General features: G+C 46.9%; 5 protein-coding genes across 7 annotated transcripts in view; 2 read left to right on the forward strand and 3 right to left on the reverse strand.

The window, feature by feature from the left end:
* hiw (highwire) overlaps window positions 1-6342 on the reverse strand; it is a 61575-nt gene extending 55233 nt beyond the window's left edge. For both annotated transcript variants that reach the window (XM_064699063.1, XM_064699062.1), the window contains exons 1-7: window positions 5945-6342; window positions 4475-5570; window positions 3985-4368; window positions 1978-3082; window positions 1219-1921; window positions 999-1138; window positions 251-768 (exon numbers count right to left, since the gene is read on the reverse strand). In XM_064699063.1, coding sequence (XP_064555133.1) covers window positions 251-768; window positions 999-1138; window positions 1219-1921; window positions 1978-3082; window positions 3985-4368; window positions 4475-5570; window positions 5945-6015 — 4017 coding nt within the window. In that variant the 5' untranslated portion in view covers window positions 6016-6342. The remainder of the gene's footprint in view (window positions 1-250; window positions 769-998; window positions 1139-1218; window positions 1922-1977; window positions 3083-3984; window positions 4369-4474; window positions 5571-5944) is intronic.
* Window positions 6343-6573: 231 nt separating this feature from the next.
* ND-B18 (NADH dehydrogenase (ubiquinone) B18 subunit) lies at window positions 6574-7289 on the forward strand. Its single transcript, XM_064698996.1, has 2 exons — window positions 6574-6696; window positions 6768-7289. Exon 2 carries the CDS (start codon window positions 6769-6771, stop codon window positions 7120-7122), a length of 354 nt encoding a protein of 117 aa, XP_064555066.1. The 5' UTR covers window positions 6574-6696; window position 6768; the 3' UTR covers window positions 7123-7289.
* A 539-nt stretch (window positions 7290-7828) lies between these two features.
* Window positions 7829-9260, reverse strand: opm (opossum). Of its 2 annotated transcripts, none has more exons than XM_064698989.1 (2): window positions 9104-9260; window positions 7829-9034 (listed from the first exon to the last, which is right to left on the reverse strand). In XM_064698989.1, the coding sequence occupies exons 1-2, from the start codon at window positions 9104-9106 to the stop codon at window positions 8315-8317; spliced, it is 723 nt and encodes a 240-aa protein (XP_064555059.1). In that variant the 5' UTR covers window positions 9107-9260; the 3' UTR covers window positions 7829-8314. The 2 variants fall into 2 exon arrangements, with proteins under 2 accessions (XP_064555059.1, XP_064555058.1); XM_064698988.1 differs by having other exon boundaries at window positions 7829-9051; window positions 9104-9257.
* A 2190-nt stretch (window positions 9261-11450) lies between these two features.
* LOC135440042 (probable cytochrome P450 28c1) lies at window positions 11451-14638 on the forward strand. The gene is made up of 5 exons (XM_064699006.1): window positions 11451-11660; window positions 12197-12542; window positions 13009-13419; window positions 13480-13606; window positions 14030-14638. The coding sequence occupies exons 1-5, from the start codon at window positions 11473-11475 to the stop codon at window positions 14488-14490; spliced, it is 1533 nt and encodes a 510-aa protein (XP_064555076.1). The 5' UTR covers window positions 11451-11472; the 3' UTR covers window positions 14491-14638.
* Window positions 14639-16966: 2328 nt separating this feature from the next.
* On the reverse strand, window positions 16967-19826 carry LOC135440025 (putative mediator of RNA polymerase II transcription subunit 12). The gene is made up of 3 exons (XM_064698983.1): window positions 19821-19826; window positions 17570-19591; window positions 16967-17509 (listed from the first exon to the last, which is right to left on the reverse strand). The coding sequence occupies exons 1-3, from the start codon at window positions 19824-19826 to the stop codon at window positions 16967-16969; spliced, it is 2571 nt and encodes an 856-aa protein (XP_064555053.1).
* Between the last annotated feature and the right edge of the window lie 308 nt (window positions 19827-20134).

Raw genomic sequence — 20134 nt, forward strand, 5'->3', positions numbered from 1 at the left:
GCAATACGGACAGAGGACGTTCAGCAATATATTAACTTTATGGAGTCATAGATTTCACTTTCTGCCTTCTCTACGTATTCGCACAAAAACATTATAACCCCGTACAGTCTGTTGCTCGTAAGACGATGTTGCCAACAATCTCGAAGTTAATTGAGTTATTTGAGGCGTGTGGTTAATAGAATCTTAAGCTCTGCCCAGCTCTATGGCTAGCTTATATATATAGCTAAGGATTAAATTGATTGCCACATACCACATCACATTCGGCTATTTCGCTGGCCACCACATTGTGGCAGCGCAGCTTGCGGGCGCCGCCATCGAATACCCAGAGAACATTGTAGCTGGGATCCATGGCAAAGGAGATTTGCGGCGGCAGCGCCTGCTGTTGCTGTTCGGGAGATGCCGGGCAAGCGGCTGCCTCTGGCCGCGGTCGTACGCGTCGCTGCAGCCGTGGCGAGGCCGCCAGCGATGTGGCCTGAGCCGTCTCCATATGCTGTTGCTCCTCGAAGATGTGATTGCGCGCCTCGTGCATGCTGCGCGACATTTGCTCATTGATGGGCACACCGGCCGTGGTGCTGCTGGCCAGCGGCAATTCGGCGACCAAAGGCGTCGCCACGTCCACATTCCGATTGATCTCCGGCTGACCAAGTGGCTGCTGCGCCTGCAGCAGCTGCGCAAAGTTCGTTTGGCCGTGATAATGCGGTGTGCAGCTGCCATCGCTTCGGTTTATGGAGAGCGTGTTAAATGACAGCGGTATGCTTGGTATGAGTACTGGAAGAGAAACAACAGCATATGAATTAATGATGATCCATAAAATATAAATCAAATCGCTTGCAAGAAGAATGGCAAATATCCTGCGGCTCACGGTTTATGGACATTAGACAAATTGTGAAGTAGAACCTAATATTTGAGGACTCATTCGTTCTCTACACTTCTCAAGCACTTTCCAGAAGGGTATTTAAACTTCGATAATTACTTATTTTAATTGGTTGCATACTAACTTATGGTCTTTTTGTTGGCCACCACATGCATCTTGGGCAGCATTTGAGCGGTGATCAGCGACTCGTCAATCTTGATGAACGTCTGGTCGCCATTGGCACCGATCCAGGTTACCTTTTTGCCATAGCTGGGGCCCAGGCCGCTACAAAGTAAAGATTATGTATAAATTCTATATACTTATGGATGGTTCTTGAATAAATGGAATAAGGAGAAGGTATTTACAAGACGGCACCGGGCGCACAGTTCCATAGAAACTTCTGACGCTGCGCTATGAGAGCAGCCGTATTGGGCGGTATAAGAATTGTCTCCTTTGAGCCACCGGGCAGCACACAGGCGGCCTCCTGTGTGGCAGCTTCCTCCTCCTGCTGTTGCTGCTGTTGTTGCTGCAGCAGCTGCTGCTGGGCAATAGCGCTGTTGGGCACCGTCTTCTGGCCATATTCGCTGGGCAAGCGACCCAGCTGACCCTTCTGATAGTTGCCGAATGTGTAGACAATGCCCTTGTGCGTGAGCAGCACCGTGTGATTGCTGCCAGCAGCCACCTGGCTAATGGCGCCCTGCACCTGTACGCGTATCGGACCGGTGACCGCCTGCAGATCTCCGCTGCCCAGCTGGCCGTATTGATTGCTGCCAAACGTGAAGACCTCGCCGGCCAGGGTGAGCACCACGGTGTGGTGTAGGCCGCAGGCCACTTGCACCACCGGCGAGCCACTTGGTAGCTGCAGCACTTGCGGTGCCAGCGGCGCCACACGCGGCGGATCCTTCTCCAGATCGGTGGGTGTACCGCCGCCGCCCGTGCAACCAGCGGCGCCAGTTTCCAGCTCCGAGGGTTTCTTTTCCTTGCGCCGCATGATCAGCGTCTTGGAGCGCTGCTGACGCTGCAGTTCACCGGGCAGCGGCTTCAGTTCCGCCTTCGCATCGGCTGCAACTGAAGGCAAGTCGTCAGTATTTGGACCAAATAAAAATAGAAACATTGACACCTACCAATCTCGCTCTCCTGCAGCGCAACGCAGGCGGCGCACAGGCCGCACTTGGCACAGCCAGCATCGCCATGGCCGCAGGGACAAATGCTGCCCGCCAGACGCTGTTCCAGCGGCACATTCAGCGCAGACACGCAGCTGACATTGTAGCCGGTGCATTCGCGGCACATGACACAGACACGGCACTGGCCCTGAACCAAATTATGATCATCGTAGTCGCAGAGCGTTGAGAAGTCCAGTTTGTGGCGCAGCTTGTCGGAGTGCAGGCCGAGCAGGGCGTAGGCCGCCGAAGAGCTGGGCACATCACGGACGGGCATCATTTTGTTGAAGACACGCCCACACTGACCCTTGTTGTTCAGGCCAAAGGTGAAGACCTGCCCCTTGGCGCTTAATGCGACACAGTGTGCCTTGCCCAGCGCCACTTTGGTCACATGCTGATCGAGCAGCTCGGTGACAAAGCCCATGGAATCGCAGTGTGCCGTATCCTTGCCATACATGATCAGTTTGCCCGTTTTGGTCACAAAGGCGGAGGTGCCATTGTTGCATGCGGCATGCACCACCACATGGCCATCGATTTTGGTCATCTTCTTGGGCTTCACCGCCTTTGGCTGGCGTCGATTCTTGGAGCTGTCGCCATCCTCGCCACGCCGCGCCGTACCCGCAAAATAGACGGTGCCGTCATCGTTCACGAGCAGCGCATGTATGCCATCGTGTCCCACGGCCACATGCACAATGTGCGCCGCCTTCGAGACAATCAGTTCCGTCAGCTTCAGTGTGGGCGTGCGACCCACACATTTCAGACCCAGCGCCGCCGACTTGCCATAATAGTAGACACGCCCATTGCTGGCACGTACCAATCCGAACTCCTTGCCGCAGGCCATGCCCAGCACATCGTCATCGCGACACGGCGCCGGCAACTTTGGCTCAAAGCTATTGTGCGCCGACTGTATGCGCTGGATCTGCTGTTGATTGAGCAGCTCGTCCTCGAATGCCGCATAGCCCAGCGTACGGAACTTTTTGCGCGCCAGCTGCAGCGGCAGCTCGAACGGCGGCGGCTCGCTGCTGTAGCTATTGTGATAAAGGTTAAGCTTCTTAACCACCAGCGTGTCCTGCAAGGCAATAAGAGTAACAGGAAAAATTATGATTAGTAACATTACAAGCATATCAAATAGTTTGTTCTAACTGAAAGTTTAGGAATCAACGCACAGCCTAAAGGAAGCGTCGGACCGACAAGCAAGAAGTCGCTGGCTCAAATTATTAATTTTCAATCATTTTTTAAGGGCGTACGCCTAGATACGGGTTAGTTTTTAAGCCGCTTTGCCTACAACTGCAATTGGCGCGAGTTACACAAGCTATTTTGTTAGCACTTGCGCTTTGCGGTCAATTTTTTCGGTGCATTATTAGTTGCAGTTATAAATAGTATATGTATTTTTTAAATAACAAAAATTTCGGATTTCATATTTTCCTACATATTGTGAAAGCTGCTTGAAATGAAACAGAAACGTTTTAAATTCACCTAAATGGGTGAAAACTTTGTTGAAAGTTATTGAAAGATATATACTTTTTTTATGTATTACGTAGTCTATATCTAAAAGGCTATACGAGATTTTACTTTCTATGAAGTTACCAAAAATAAGGATTAAATTTTGTACAAATTATGCGAATATTTATACTCTGCTCTCAAAGTGATTAGAGTATATCGATTCTGGGAATTGGAGACTCGAAACTTGTGTATATTCGCGTAAAATATTGCTCAGTTTACAGGGCTATGCCCACTGGGGAGCGTGAAAAATCAAGAAAGAACTATATCTGGCACAGATACGACCAAATTTGGAAGGAATGTTAAGGATAAGCTCCTCAAATGGTCGATTAACAAAAATTTGCTACTAACTTGTTAATTCTTAGGGTATATATGTTTAGTGAAGTTAACTAATAGACTACTATTATGATTATACTAAAAGGTATAATAATATTAAGAAAGAACCCCTAATGGATATTGACTTAAACTCACATCGCGATTGCTACAAATGGCATGCAATGAATCGTCGTCCGTGAAGAGCACATAGTTGAGGCCCTCGCGCATCGAGAGCATATTGAGTGGATTCATTGACTTGACCGCCAGCGTGTCCATGCCGACCAGCTGCAGCTGATCGGCGCTGCGTTTGCAATTGCGCCGAAAATATAATTGACCGCCGCTGTAGCCCAGCCAGGCGTTGCGTTCGCGACAGAACTCGTCGTTCTGTGCATAGATGTGCCCCTTGTAGGAGCCACCGAAGCCGGTGCCAATCTTTAACAATGCACCGCCATAAAGGACATAAACAAAGACGCCATCGCAGGCCATGGCTGGCGCCGTGTGCTGCTGTGGAACCGTCAGCGAGGGCAACTTCAAGGCGAACTGCAAAATGTGAAAAGATAAATTAGAAAGAAAACAACATTTAACTTAACTTGTAGCTACCACATTTCCACGCATTTTCCATGAGTGTATTACATTTCGTACTCACCTCATCAACCAGGGAATTGTGCGGCACTCCATGACTATGGAAGTCGGGACGCGTTGGCTTATTGAGCGCCGCACTGACAACCGTATGCTGCAGTGCAGCCAGCACGGCGGGTAGCTGGATAATCTGTGCTGAGAGCTGCCTGGGCGACATCAGCATGGCGGCAATCGCCTTAAGCATTTTGCCCGTGTCGCCGCGTGCAATGCACAGGCCGAGCAGGGCGGCACATGCCATCGCCGACCAGTTGGCCTCGGCGCCGGTGCTGGATGTGAGCGCCGCCGGCATGGTGGCCAGATCTAGCAGCAGGTCGTAGAGCGGATTGATAAGATCCTCCGGTTCGAGCTTAAACGATTCCGGCTGCTGGCCCTGGATGACATCGAGCAGAGCCTTGAGCGCCTTGGTGCACAGCAGCGGCTGGATATGACGTGCGTCCGCAATTAGTTCGAAGAGACTGCGCAGTCCGGCACCGACAATGAGCGGAACTGTGGCATAGACCGGTTCGCGCTCCTCCGGCTCCTCTGCATCCGAGTCGGCATCGCTATTGGCGCTGTTTGCTGTCCGTTTGTCTGCTTGTCCGGCAGCACCAGCAGCAGATGCTGCACCGCCAGCGGCACCAGCTGCACCGGCACCGCCGCCGCCGCCCACGGCATGCTGCGCATGGCAGGAGCATTCGACCAGATTGCTGACCATGCAGCTGCTGGCGCAGACCAGACAGCACGAGGAGCCCATATTGCCGCTCCATTTTCGAAGCGCCGATCCGGAGCTATTGCCACCATGTCCATTGCCCTCGTGAAAGAGCGCAAAGCGTGTCTCTGCCTCCAGAACCGTGGAGCGAATGGCCGAAAATACCGCAAATTTCGATGCATTCGGATCGAGCTCAATTTGCGCTACGGGAAATGCCGGTATAAACAGCAGCTGATCCTTAACCAACGGTGGATCCAATGGGTTTACAATACCACCACCAGCCCCAGCGCCGCCTCCACCGCCACCGCCATTGATATCCAGCACAGCGGCGGCGGCAGCTGCTGCCAGGGCCGCAGCCGACTTCTCCTTGCGGCTCTTGCGCTTCGTGAGAGCCTTGCGCTCATTTTGCAGTTTTCTGCAATTACAAAGAGGGACAGCGGGAAAGAGAGTGGGTCACAAATTTGTATCGATTATGTTGTTGCTCATATCCAGCAGCTTTATTGATTTAACAACAAACGAATTAATGCAGGTCGGGGTGCTGCAGCCGATTGGCAACGCTCAGCTGTTATCGATCAGCTGTTGCGACCAGTGCTGCCCACTTGTCGTGCATAAGTGCAGGCGCCAACTTTTCAACCCCGACAAACAGACCGCCTGCTAGGGGTTGAAGACCTACATACAATATACATTACACCGCGCCGCAAATCGATCGATTTTTCCAACCCCCAATGCAATGTCGGTGCCGCCGCTGCCGCTGCCGTCACCACCCCGCCGTACATTATTTACAATTACCTGCGTGTATTGCTCGTATATAATTCGTAGAAATGATCGCCATATTTCATTGGATTCAATAATCCAACCATGGCTTTTGCGCAAGACGTTCAACAATTTGCAAAATCGATTTTATGTATGCGTTTTACATATATACATGCATATGTATGTACATCTGTATGCCGTTATAGTTATACCGTTAACACACCGACACGACACTTTTCTGCTTTATTTTGTGGGAGAAGAGCGCGCGCTTGCCACCGGAGCAACAATAACTTAATAGCTGAACGCTTGTCAGCTTGATTTTTGGCTAAAATTTATTGCACAAAAATTTACAAAATAACTAAGTAATTAACTATTCTATTAGCGAAACTTAATGCATATTTCTTGTTGTATGCTTGCACCACTGGCTATACGAGCCATAAATCTATCGATTAATTGCAACAGGACATTCGCATGCTTCGCGATTGTAATGCCTGGAAATGTCGATACTATCGATTATATATTTAATGCCGTTTTCATTTGAAAATTTAATAAAACTGTACGTGAGTTTCTGTTATATATATATTTTTTTTGGTTAGCGTGCCTTTCTATAATTTAAATTTTGTGGGCGCTGAAAAAAAACTTCTAATGATATTAATCGATTGTTCTTGCACGATGTTTAGTGATTGCAGCCCTGCATTACAACAGCTGTCAAACGGCCTACAACAACAACAGCTGAACTGACAGCAGCGCCGCAGCAGCAGCAGCAACAATCGAGGAAAACATTTTACGTAATTTATATTTGTTATATTCAATTGCATTTTGCATGGATTTAACGTGTGTGTTTTTAACGCTAGCACAGCATGGGCAACGCTCTGAACCATTATATGAAGCCAGATGTAACGCCCGGGCCGGATGTGGTGCCCAGCTTCGATCCCATGTTGGGCTTTGAGTCGCGCAAGGAGCGCGTCATGATTGCCACCAAAGAGGAGATGGAATCGGCCAAGCTGCCACTGGATGCACGCGACTATTGTGCCCACAAGCTGCTCGCCTATCAGTCCTGTCGCGCCGACAAGTTCCCCTTCGTCTACCAGTGCGCGCACGAGAAGCATGACTATCTCACCTGCGAATACGAGGACTATGTGCTGCGCATGAAGGAGTTCGAGCGGGAACGCCGGCTGCTGGAGCGCCAGAAGCGTCTCAACAAGCAGGGCTAAGCTTAAGCGTTCGGTTCAGTTCAGTCGGCAAGCGGAGCAGCAGCGTTTACTGTGGGCAACTTTGCAAGCATCCAACGTGCGGAGCGGTCAACACAACCCGCCCACTCACTCCACACACTGCCCGTCGCAAGCGGAAATTTCAATAAATACTATGCCTAGTAATAATATGGATCTGTTTTTTTTTTTTTAGTAAATTAAATGAGCACGAAAACTGTTGAAACCACAAATGGAAATTTTAAGTGCAGACTTATTAACTAAAACTTAACTTAACTATACTAAAATCGACCACATCGGGAGCGCATACGGAAAGCTTGAGAGTCTACTCCTTAGGAATGAGCGCATGTCGGTCTGCCCAAGCACTTTTCAAGGATTTCTTATATTTTTTAATTTTCTCACATCGAATTGACTGCTGGATACCATCCCGCAGCGCTACACGGCCGGAACCATAGGCTCCTCGGCTGACTCTTGTTTGCTCCAGGCCAAGACCTGGCCAAATGGGGCCGTCGCCTATGCCCTGGTGGTAAACGGCCGGGCCAATTGGCTCCTCGGATAATAGGATCATCTTCTATTTGCCGGTGGCACAAAGCTGGACCAATTGGCCCATTTAAAAGATTAATATATAAAAAATAAAAATGTTCTCAATTTCCGAGCGATTACTTCACAGACATTGGTAAAAATATGAAATGTTTTCAAAACAGCTGAATGATATGGTATTCAGAGACTAGCTAAGTTTTATTTAATTTATTGAATACAGAGAGTCAAATTGTTCAACAACTTGTTCGCCTTACGAAACGTTAACTTATTGAGAATCGCAAGGGTCAAGCGAAATACTTGTATATGGCGCAGATTTATATATGGTTCAGTTTCATTTTGTGAAACAGTTGGTCAACGCTTTATTCCATAATGATCATTCAAGAGTAATCCGAATGTTAACCTTAAATTACAATTGCTTTTGTATAATAAATGCAGACTCACACACACACACACACACACACACACACAGTTGCACACACACGCACACAGTCCTAATTAAAGCTATTAACTATGTTGTTGACACTGATAAGGAGTTTGTGACTAATATTTAACAACTTGCATCTTACAAATGTTGCCCTGATTAAATGCAAACAAACATCTTTGGTAAACGCTACGAGGACAAACATTGGGCCTGCGCCCTCAAACGCTGGCTGCCTCATCAAATGCCCAGTTTGCGCCAGAAGTGATGCATGCGTCCGTGTGTCTCGAATATGCTGCGCAACATGAAGACCTGGATGAGGCCGACGCCGATCATGGCGCTGATCTGGAGCAGTGACCAGTTGTTGACCTTTTGGAAATTGGCCTCGGCCAGGTTGCGATCACGCGCCTCGTGGGAGCGCAACAGATCCTGTAGCTGTCGCGCCTTGGTCAGCTGCATGCGTATGCGTCCAATGAAGTCCATAATATCCTGTACCTTCATGTCGTAATACTCGTCCGGTGTTAGGCCAGTCAGCTCATTGACCTCCTTCCACTGTTCATCGCCATGATGCTGATCGCCTTCGCGCTCCACGATCAGCTCAAAGAAGACGGTCTTCCGGTTGAACATGCTGAAGCTGTTGTCGAAACAGAAGCGATAGTCGCCATCCTTTTGCACCTGGTGCTGATGCAAGTTCTCCGGCTTCTTGTAGTCGCTGACAATCACCAGGCCAATGGGATCGAGCAGCGCAAAGCTAATGTCCAGATCACCGTGGCCGCCATCAATTACCTGATACTCAAAGTCAATTGTTTCGCCAACCTTGACAGTATGGTATAGGCACTCCTTTTTGCCGGCTTCCACATAAACCGTCATCTCTTTGTCAAAGCCGTTGACGAGGGCCATTGGCCAAAGCATCGATGCCGCCGCCACAAGGCCCAGCCAGGTTAGGCAAGTTTTTTTCACCTGTGCCATGACAAATGCTTAGTAAATAGCGTGCATAATAACATTTGCTTTAATTACCATTCCGCTTACCATTTCAATTCGGGTAAATAGAAGTTAAATGCGAATCGCGAATCGGTGTGCCTGAAAATGGCGATACATCCACTATGATTGTTGATACTATTTTTAAAAATATCGCACATCGATTGCATTCACCAAGGAATTGCACTCACAACATATTCATGTACATTTGCTGCGTGCAACAAGGTCTCGATGTTTTTTTGTGAGGGCTACAATATATCGGCTGGCAGAGGTATATTGACGTTTTTCAATAGATGGCGCCAGTAGCTAATTGGTAAGTGTTATTAAAATTATGAATATTTTCAAAAGACAAATGTAAGATTTATGTTTATTTATTCGCATTAATATCTTAAAACATATTCATATTATAAGGTTTTACTGAGCACCAAAGACATATTTATCCTGCTTATTTGATTGTGGAAAAGAGCTCGGAATATGTATGCCCATAACAATAAAAATGCTATCCCACGTTTATTGCCAGTGCCAACAGATGGCGCCAGCAAATGGTGAGAAATTCAAAAAGTGCGAGTTACGACACTATACTACTCTTCAAAACTCATGTATAAATCGTACCCTGAAATATCCCAAATAATATAATATAGATCAACGCAAAGCCCAAACCGTAAGAGCTAGGAAGCTGATATTTTCCATGCGATCCGGCCTCAAACTCATTTTCAAAGATCTTTGAGAATATTTAGTTAATTGATTGCTTATAATCATAGTTTTAAATTAATTATTATGATGATATTATTACTGACAATTGATTTATATGATCGTGAATGAAACTCAATGAAAATACAGCTTATATTATAAATATGGACTGCAGACTGTAAGCTATTATTAGCCTTATTATTATTATTAGCCTTAACTGTTGCGTGCTACGGATATCAAACATAGCCCATTCACATATTGTAAAACCCATTTGCAATACTTAAGTGCAAAAGTATCTTTAAAAGCGGCTCTAAATTTAGATACCGAATTGCCGGCAGTTAACAGTCAATCGGTCACGATCCGGGAAACAATGTCAATGTCGCCGGTGCAAAGGTGAAATGGGAATTTTCTTCTCGGGCATTGCTAACAAGTTACGTCTGTTGCTAGAGCTGTGATTAATATACTCGGCTACCGGCTTAAAAGAGCTGTTTATAAATCGATCCAGTCAAAACAAATATTAACTGTGGCCGCTCAAACGATTTGGATGATTGATTGATACTTAAACGCGCAACGATGATTGAAACTTGAAACAACAAAAGATCAATGCTTAATAAAACATCGAAAAATTTGTTAAGATTTTAATTGAGAGTAAAATATATAATATGTACTGTAAGCATATTTGTTGCGAGAGCAGATACTAAAAACTATCGATTAAACTATCGATAGTTGTGATTTGTTAGGCGAAGCAGGTATTACTTATAAAAAAAAAACTAAAGATGCATAATGACTTATTTAATGGATTAAAAGGGAATCCTTTGGAATTTTTCTAAATGCTATAAATCGAACTTCAATATTTATCGCGAATCGTTAGTTGCATTTATCGATATACACAATATATCGTATAGTCTTATGCGAACGAAATACAGCATACATTTCGAAATTCAGCTATGAATCGCAATTCGATATTTATCGCCAATCGATAGTTGCACTTATCGATAAACACCATATAACGTATAGCCTTATGCAACATACAACGAGATGCAGCTATGAATCGATTGAAGATATTTATCGCCAATCGACAGTTGAACCTATCGATAGACAAAATATAACGTAATACAGCATACATTTCGAAATTCAGCTATGAATCGCTCTTCGATATTTATTGCCAATCGATAGTTGCATTTATCGATGAACCCAATATAACGTATAGCCTTATGCAACATACAACAAAATGCAGCTATGAATCGATTGAAGATATTTATCGCCAATCGACAGTTGAACCTATCGATAGACAAAATATAACGTAATACAGCATACATTTCGAAATGCAGCTATGAATCGCAGTTCGATATTTATCGCTAATCGATAGTTGCATTTATCGATAAACACAATATAACGTATACGCTTACGCTTACTTACAACGTTTGTTTATCCAAACAAGCTCTGAATGCACTTTACACACTTCAGCCGGGCCACTTAGCGTTTAATTCGATAATGGGAATGCCCAATTTCCCGACGTCACTCAGCCATGGAAACTGTCGTGCTTTAGTCAAATTACGCAATGATATGCCTGCCTACAGCTAGCAGCTGTGACTTGATTGATTGCTCGAGCGGAGGCGTACAATCCGTAGCCCAATCAAAAGTTTGTTGCTCGCGGAGCTCCGATTGCCGGCACTTGACAGAGCCTCGCGTCAGTTGCCGCCGAACGTTTGCCCGGAATCGCTGCTGTCATGTATCTGGCGCTGCTGCTGACCCTCATCGCACTCCTCTCGCTGCTCTACGTGTTTCTGGTATGGAATTTCGGGCATTGGCGGCGTCGCGGCATTCGCGAGCCGCGCGCCCTGCCGCTACTCGGCTCCTTTCCCAACATGGTCTGGCCGCGCCGGCATTTTCTGAACGATATGCGCGATCTCTACATGTGAGTGAGGGATACGAAATACTAGTTAAAACTGGGCACTGAAAATGGAGTCGATCGATAAGCATTCTAGCTATTTCTATACAACAGATATGCTTCTTCTTTTCCTTTGCCCCATCTACCATCTATGGGTAATGCACTCTCGAGTAACTTCGGTGCTTGTAGTCCGATCCTAACGAGATTTTCAGGGCCTAAATAACGCATTCAAAAGCGCGTGTATACCAAAGCACAAAGCTCTACCTTTCAAGATGAGTTATTTCCAAAATTTCGGGCTAACAGGGGTAGATATACAAAAGGTGAAAAACTGTTTATCTATATCTGCTTTGCAACAATCCACATACCAAATTTGGCACTTCCAGCGCTTATAATCCTCGAGAACATGACTACAAATCGATATTTATCGATATTAAGAAAATGAAAGGCATTATCAAACCAAAAAAGATGAGCGTAGGATGAATTCATATTGCGCATTTCAAGTATCTTGTATTTATAAGAAAATAATTGATTTCTGACTGTGGCTTCCGCATCATATTTTTCAGGGAATATCGCTTAACGGAGAGCTATGTGGGTACCTATTTGGTGCGAGCTCCCAAGCTGCTGCTGCTGGAGCCCAAGCTGGTGAACGAGGTGTTCGTGAGCGCGTTCCGGCACTTTGAGAACAACGATGCGTCGCGCATGATTGACACGGACAAGGACAGGCTCGTCTCGTGCAATCCCTTTGTGCTTGACGGGGACGAGTGGCGAGTGCAGCGGGGCATCTTCTCGCCCCTGTTGACCAGCGGGCGTATACGCAATGCCTACAGCAATATGCGGCGCATTTGTGGCAAGCTCTGCGCCTACATTGATCAGCTGTCGGAGAGCGGTCAGCCCTACAATGGCATGGATGTGAGTAGATCGTTTATAATAGTGCGATTTTTTCTCCTGTTTTTCAACGCTGCAACAGCCGAATGCATTGTTGACAGCGCACATGCAAGCTTTCAATTAGACTTTTTGCTAAAAGTAAAATTTAAAAGCTCGCCCAAATGTCTTAACGTGAAAGCTTTAATATAAGTTAAAGCTTTAAGTACGCAAATTTCTGCTTTAAGCGTGAAAGCTTAATAATCTGACTCTTTCAAATGCCTGAACGCGAAAGCTTTCATAAAAGTTAAAGCTTTAAGTAAGCATATTAGCGCTTGGTACTTGAAAGCTTAATAATCCGACCACAAGTGCGAGCTTTAAGCTAATTTAATTGTGCTCGGCGAGAGCTTTAAGTCAGAAGCTTTTCAAATTTGCTACAAATGAAAGCTTAGGCTTACAGCTGACCAAGCCTAAAAGCTTTAAGTTTTATCATTATTAATGCTTAATATTGCAGCTGGGCTTGCGCTTCACCAGCGAGAATCTCTTCGACTGCGTTCTGGGCATCGAGGCACGCAGCTTTACCGATGCGCCGCTGCCCGTTGCCGAGCACAACAAGGCGATGTCTGAGGATAATTACCGGCTGGCCCTGGCGGGCGCCCTGAACGGCCTCTTTCCGCGCCTGCCGCGCTGCCTGCGCCCCAAGGTCATACCGCCCACATACGATCGCTTCTTTGGCGATCTGCTGCACGAGGCATTCCGTCTGAGGCGCTGCAAGCGACAGGAGCGCAACGATTTCATCAATCATCTGCTGGACATGCAGCGGGATTATCAGCTCACCGAAGCACAGCTGACATCGCATGCGATGACCTTCATGTTCGATGGCCTGGACACAACATCCTCGACAATTGCGCATTGTCTCCTACTCGTGAGTCGCCTTTCGCAATCAGCACAAACTTGAGCTAAGCTGCGGCTTATTTCTTCCCAGCTCGGCCGCTATCCGGAGTGCCAGCAGCGATTGTGGCTGGAGCTGGACAAGGCCTGTGCCGCAGATCAACTGCTGCCCGACTTTGAGCTGTTAAGTGAGCTGCCCTATTTGAGTGCCTGTTTAAATGGTGGGTTAAATTCGGACATTACCTAACATTGCTCACATATGCATACATAGAAGCTTAACTTTTCTTCTTTGTGCTTCATTCGTAAACGTTTTTGTGTTGGCAAGTACTTAAGCATAATATGTAAGCGGTTTCTTTTGCTTTCTCTCCCTTTACATCTGCTTATGTGTATGTTTGTGCATCGATTTACATTTTCTTCTTTGTGCTTCATTCGTAAACGTTTTCGTATTAGCATTTGTTGCAACTTTTGCTTCCTCTATCTTTTACACACATGTACACACGCTATGCTATGTTTCGTATTTTCTTCTTTGTGCTTCATTCGTAAACGTTCTTGTTTCAGCATTTATGATACGCACATACACCTGTGTGCATATTAATGTTTGTGCTTTATTTGTAATAGATTTCACTCTCTCTATCCTTTTGCAGAGAGCCTGCGCATCTATCCGGCTGGCGGTTGGGCCTCCAAGACCTGCACAGAGCCCTACACCTTTCATGGCAGCCATCACAGCGGCCCGCTGCAAATGTATCCGGGTGACAATGTCATGATACCCATTTATGGACTGCATCATGATCCCAACTATTATCCAGAGCCGCAAGAGTTTCGACCCGAACGCTTTCTCAATGGCGGTCTCAAGCGATTCCAACAGCTGGGCGTCTTTCTGGGCTTTGGCAACGGACCGCGTCAGTGTGTGGGCATACGCCTGGGCCTGACCCAAACCAAGGCCGCGCTGGCGGCCATTGTCAGGCGGTACGAGGTGCTTGTCAATGGACGTACCCTTGATGGCATCGAACTGGATCCGTTTATCTTTGTGGGCGCCCACAAGGGCGGCATTTGGCTGGACCTAAAGGCGCGTCCCAACAGGCCGAAGGCAGTGAGTGTGTTATAGATGAGTCTGATAGACTAGGCAATGCCCCGTACTGTTGCCTCAGGTTAACCTTATGTAATAGCGCTCACATGTACATAGAGGAATTTTTTTTTGCACTATTTAGTTAAATAGCTATTGTATTCCCTATCGAAACCTTATTAAACTCTGACCAGATGATATAAAATCACATGTATTAGAAAAATACAAGCTTTAGTCTTAAAAGTTGACTGCTTAGGCATAGGATCTACTTTGAAAGGCTTGAAGCTGCCTTTTTCTGCATATGCATCTCTTTATATTATTATTATATCGATAATAATTTATCATATCGATAAATATTGATTGAAACACATGCCATTTTTTGCCTTTGAATATCCTCATATTTTCGTCACATCGATCAATATCGATACATTTTCATCATGTCGATACAAATTGATACATTTTCATCATATCGATAAATATCGATACATTTTCATCATATCGATAAATATTGATTTAAAGACATGCTTTTTTCCGCATGTGAATCTCCTCATTTTTTCACCATATCGATAAAAATCGATATATGTTCATCATATCGATCTATATCGATACATTTACATCATATCGATAAATATTGATTTCAAGACAGACGTTTTTACATCAAAATCTCCTCATATTTTCATCATATCGGTAATAATCGATAAATGTTTATCAAATCGATTAAAATCGATAAATGTTCATCATATCGATAAAAATCGATACGGTTTGTCATTTACATCATATCGAAAAGTATAGATTTAAAGACTCGAAGAATTTACAAGTTCTATGCATTAAACTTCGTTTGTAGATTCTCGCAAAGTATACACAGATTGAGAGTACTTCGCGTTTGGTTACCGCCCTTCCAAAATACCCAAAACAAAACTTGTTCCTAACATCTCGACGACCTCGTGCTGAGAGTTCAACAGGTAGCTGGAAAGCACGATAAATGCTAATATATAGTTATATTATAATTTTGATCATACTTTAGCAATTGCATGCTACCCGCTCTTAAAACATATCCAAGTACAGGGCATGCGATTGCATCCGTTTGAGAGTTAAAAGACACAAAATCCAAAACAAGTGTCAACATAACAAATTCGGCCTTTCTAGCTGTAACAGTTCCCGAGATCAATGAGTACAAATAGAAAGATAAACATGTGGACAGATTGAGACAAGTAGACAAAAAAAGGAAAGACAAAACATTTGACAAACTGACAAATAAACCCGTCACCCGATGACATTGGCCCATTGGCTCGTCACTTGGGTCTGGGTGTAGCCCAGTTGTGTGTCATCCCAGTTATGTCACAAGGCAATAAAAGTCATGAGTAACAAAGAGAGAGTGAAAGAGATGGACAGAGCCAGAGAGACGACTGATCAATCAGTTGTAATGAACGAGCATCGATTGGGCTTTGATTATGATTTGATTGGCATTTGTTCGAGTTTCCCATTGTTGCGGCCCATTTTGTGGGTTTTTCATTGAATTTTCATAGCCAAATATCATGTCACAGCACTAAGGCAAACAAAGCGCCGCCAACTATTAAATTTACATATGAGTGTTCGTGTGACTTTCTCTAAGCCCTGTTGCTAGGGCCGCGCCGTATTAGCCAATTTAGAGATAAACATTAAATTAAACCCCACAAAACGAATCGAAAACCGAAAATGCGGCGAAGGTCAGCTAAGCGCAGCTTAAGCTTCGCAAAGCGATTGATCGCTATACCCATTAAAAGAGCGTCAATGGGTATGATATGGCTTACAGAGGTAGCTGAACAAAAGTTGAGAGACATATTCGATCTGAGCCTCTTTAGCCATGTCATTCTGTCCTGCAATCAGTCTGCATGTCAGTCAGTCAGTCAATCAATCAGTTAGTCACTCAGTCGATCCTTCCGTCAGTCAGTTAGTCAGTCAACTAATCTATCTGTCTGTCGGTCAATCAGTCAGTCAATCTGTCTGTCAGTTATTCAATCAGTCCGTCGACAATCACTCAGTCCGTACGTCAATCAGTCAGTCAGTCAGTTAGTCAGTCAGTCAGTCAATCAGTCAGTCCGTACCTCAATCAGTCAGTCAGTCAGTAAGTCAGTCCGTCAGTCAGTCAGTCAGTCAGTCAGTCAATCATTCAGTCAGTCTATCAGTGAGTCAGCCAGCCTCTCTGTCTATCGTTCAGTCTTTTTATCACGCTCGAATATTCTCAGATACAGGGTAACTGCCAGTCGGCCATGCTCTGGACAAACAATGAAAACTCAATTTATGTACATATATATAAGTAAATTTATTAGTTAGGAAATCGGTTAAGTTGAACGAGCAAAAAAAAAAACATAGAAATTAGGTTCAAATAATGAAGCGCGCGTTTTAAACAGCGCGCAAAACGCTAACAAATTCGATTCGATATGATGAAATTAAACAACTAATCAGTGCTACGGCTGTGTGCGTGAGTGTGTGTGTGAGTTTGTGTGTGTGTGTGTGTGTGGGAGGCGGATTGGTTATCTCAATGCCTGGGCACGGGCAGCAGACGCAGCGGCCTCGTCTGGCGCACAACGCGCTCACGTGGCCTGGCCACAGCCAAGGGTGGCAGGTAACCGTGAGGCGCCACCGACTGCTGCTGGGGCTGGGGCTGGGGCTGGCGCTGTGGCTGCTGCTGCTGCTGTTGATACTCCTGCTGATCATCGTAGATTTTTACCGTCTGCACGTGATTCTCCACATTGTGTTCATCCTGCGTGACCACCTTGACAACATGATGCTGGCCGCGCGGCTGCTCATTGCTGGTGCCCAGTATCTTGATGGTCTTCACGCCGGCAGCATCGAGTGTTTCGAGCACTTTGAATGTGCGCACCGCATGCGGCTTCACAATTTGTACGGTGCGCACTTTGGAGCTGCCACGTGCAACAGGCGCGGCAGCAGCAACAGCCACATTGACGGCCAATTGCATTTCGCGTGGCATGAACTTTTGCAGCGACTGTTGCGCCTGCAGGCTGAGCGCAGGCCGTGGCAGCTGCAGCGGTTGCTGCTGCTGCTGTTGCTGCTGCTGCTGCTGCTGGTGTTGCTGTTGATGGTGTTGCTGCTGCTGCTGTTGCTGGTGTTGCCGTTGCACGTGATGTATGTGATGGTGCTGATGGTACTGCGTGGGCAGTGCATTGCGAGCGTAGGGCATGGCTGGCGCATAGAAGAGCGGACGCTTCGATTGCTCACGGTACATTGGCGCCACCTGGACAAATTGCTGCTGCTGCACATGCTGCTGCTGTGCATGCTGCTGCTGTGGCTGTCCGTAGCGTGCATACGGCTGTACTGTGTTCATATAGCTGCTCAGCGCGTGTATGTGTGTGTGCTGTGTGGGCGGAGCGGGCAGTGGGGCGGCAATTACAGCGGGCGCCCGATAAGCTGTTGTTGTTGCTGCTGCCAGCGTGCTGCTTGCAGTTGCTGTTGTCCTTACCTGTTGCTGCTGCTGCTTGGGCACGCCGTAAATTATATTAGAGCCAGGTTGGACAGCCTGACGTCGTGGCTGCACTTGCTGTTGCCGTTGTTGCTGTTGCTGTTGCAGCTGCAATTGCTGCTGCTGCTGTTGCTGCTGTTGCTGCTGCTGCTGTTGCTGCTGCTGCTGTTGCTGCTGCTGCTGTTGCTGCTGCTGTTTGAGCAATTTCGTTTGCGTTTGCAGGCTGTGCAGCTCGGCAATGGCGGCCTCAAAGTTTTCGGGCTTGCTAAACTCATAACCCTCTGGCAGCGCGCCAGGATGGCTGAGCTGTTGTTGCTGTTGCAACGGTTGCTGCTGCTGCTGCAGCTGCAATTGTTGCTGTTGCTGCTGCTGCGATACCTGATAATTGTGATTGCCCTGTTGCTGTGGCTGTGTCTTGGCCCCATCGTAGTTAGGCGGCAAATAGTCTGGTGCACTATACTCACCAACTGTTGCTGGCTGCACGGCAGCAACTGTCTGTGCTGGCAGCTGTGGCTGTTCTATGATTTGATCCAATGGTAATTGATTGGGATTGTTGAAGTCATAGCCAGGCGGCAAATAGCCAGGAGCATGATATTCAGCTGTTGTCGCCGTTGGCAGTGGCAGTGTTGCTTGCGGCACAGTTTGTGCGAGTTGCTGCGTTGCTGGCAGCTGCTGTTGCTGCGAAATTTCTGGATTGGCAAAGTCATAGCCAGGTGGCAGGTAGCCAGGCGCACGGTAATTTGATTGCAGCGAGTTGCCGCTGGCGATGCTGCTGCTGCTGGCAATGCTGTTGCTGCTGCTGGCAATGCTGTTGCTGCTGATGGGTGGCAAATAGGGCGGTGCACGATACACCTGTTGCTGTTGTTGCTGTTGCTGCAGTTGTTGCTGCTGTGCATAGCTGCCAGCTGTTGCTGCTGTGGGCGGCAAGTAATCGTTGGCCCTATAGACAGGATTGGGGACGAGCTGTTGCTGCTGTTGCTCCAAGCTGCTGGCGGTGGGTGGCAAATAGTCAGGCGCCTGATAGCTTGCTGGTGGCTCGGAGAATACCTGCGGTGCCGTTGAGCTTAACACGGAGCTCAAGCTGCCGCTGCCTGTGGATTGATATACCTGCTGCTGTTGTATGCTGGGCGTGGCAGCAGTGGGCGGCAAATAGGGCTGCGCGCTATAAGCCACAGCCTGCTGTTGCGTCTGCTTGCGTTGAAAATCATGCTGATAGCTGGAGGGAAACGGCACCGAAGCAGCTGCAGTCGCTGCCACCGGCAATGGCCGGGCAACAGTTGCCACCGGCAATGGCCGGGCAACAGTTGCCACCGGCAATGGCCGGGCAACAGTTGCCACCGGCAATGGTCGGGCAACAGTTGCCTGCAAATGGCCATCGTCATCGGCAAAGCTCAGATACGATACATCCAGGTTGTCATCGTCGGCAGCTGTTGCCGTTGCACTGGCAGCATGTTGCTGTGGCGCCTGCTGATGTATGTGTATCTCCTCGTGGCTGGGCTGCGCGGGCGGCAGATACGACGCACGAGCCTTGCCCTCGTAATGATTGTGCACCTCGAAGATCTGATAGCCCGAATTGCCATAGCTGCTCTCCTCGAACCGATTCGGCGGCTTCAGCGATATATCCGCAGCGATTAATCCACATTGCGAGCAGGCGGCGGCGAGCGTTAACAAGGCGCCAATTAACTTTTGGCCACAAAACAAAACAAAAATAGACAACAAAATTAGCACATTAAAAAAAATTCTACTATGTAAATTGTGATATTTAGAAATTGCATAACATATTTTTTATATTGCATAACACTTTTAAGTCCTTTGGTTTTTAGTTTTTTTGTGTTCTTTTTTTCTGATCACTTGCACTTGTTGCTGCTGCTGTTGCTGCTGCTGTTGCTGTTTCTGCTGCTGTTGCACTTACATTCATCTTCACGTTGGTCGTGCTTGAGCCCTCGATGTCCAATCGTTCAATGATGGCCCAGCTTCACCGGGCCACGCATTTTATACAAGGGCGCGCATTAGTTCAGCATTTGCTTCAGTCTTCAGTAGCTCTGGCTCTGCATGTGTGTGTGTGTGTGTGTCTCTTTGATGCCATCCCAATGCCATGGTCCACACACTGCGCTGGCCTTTCATTAATTCAACGTGGCGCATGCGCAACATTTTTGGCAGCTGCGCTTCAGCTTTTAGCTCGCTCCCTCTCTCTCCCTCCCACTCTCTCTCTCCCACTCTCTCTCT

This window comes from Drosophila montana, unplaced genomic scaffold (genome assembly GCF_035044405.1).
Source record: "Drosophila montana isolate Dmon_TW-CO22-7 unplaced genomic scaffold, ASM3504440v1 contig_787_1, whole genome shotgun sequence".
Taxonomy (NCBI): domain Eukaryota; kingdom Metazoa; phylum Arthropoda; class Insecta; order Diptera; family Drosophilidae; genus Drosophila; species Drosophila montana.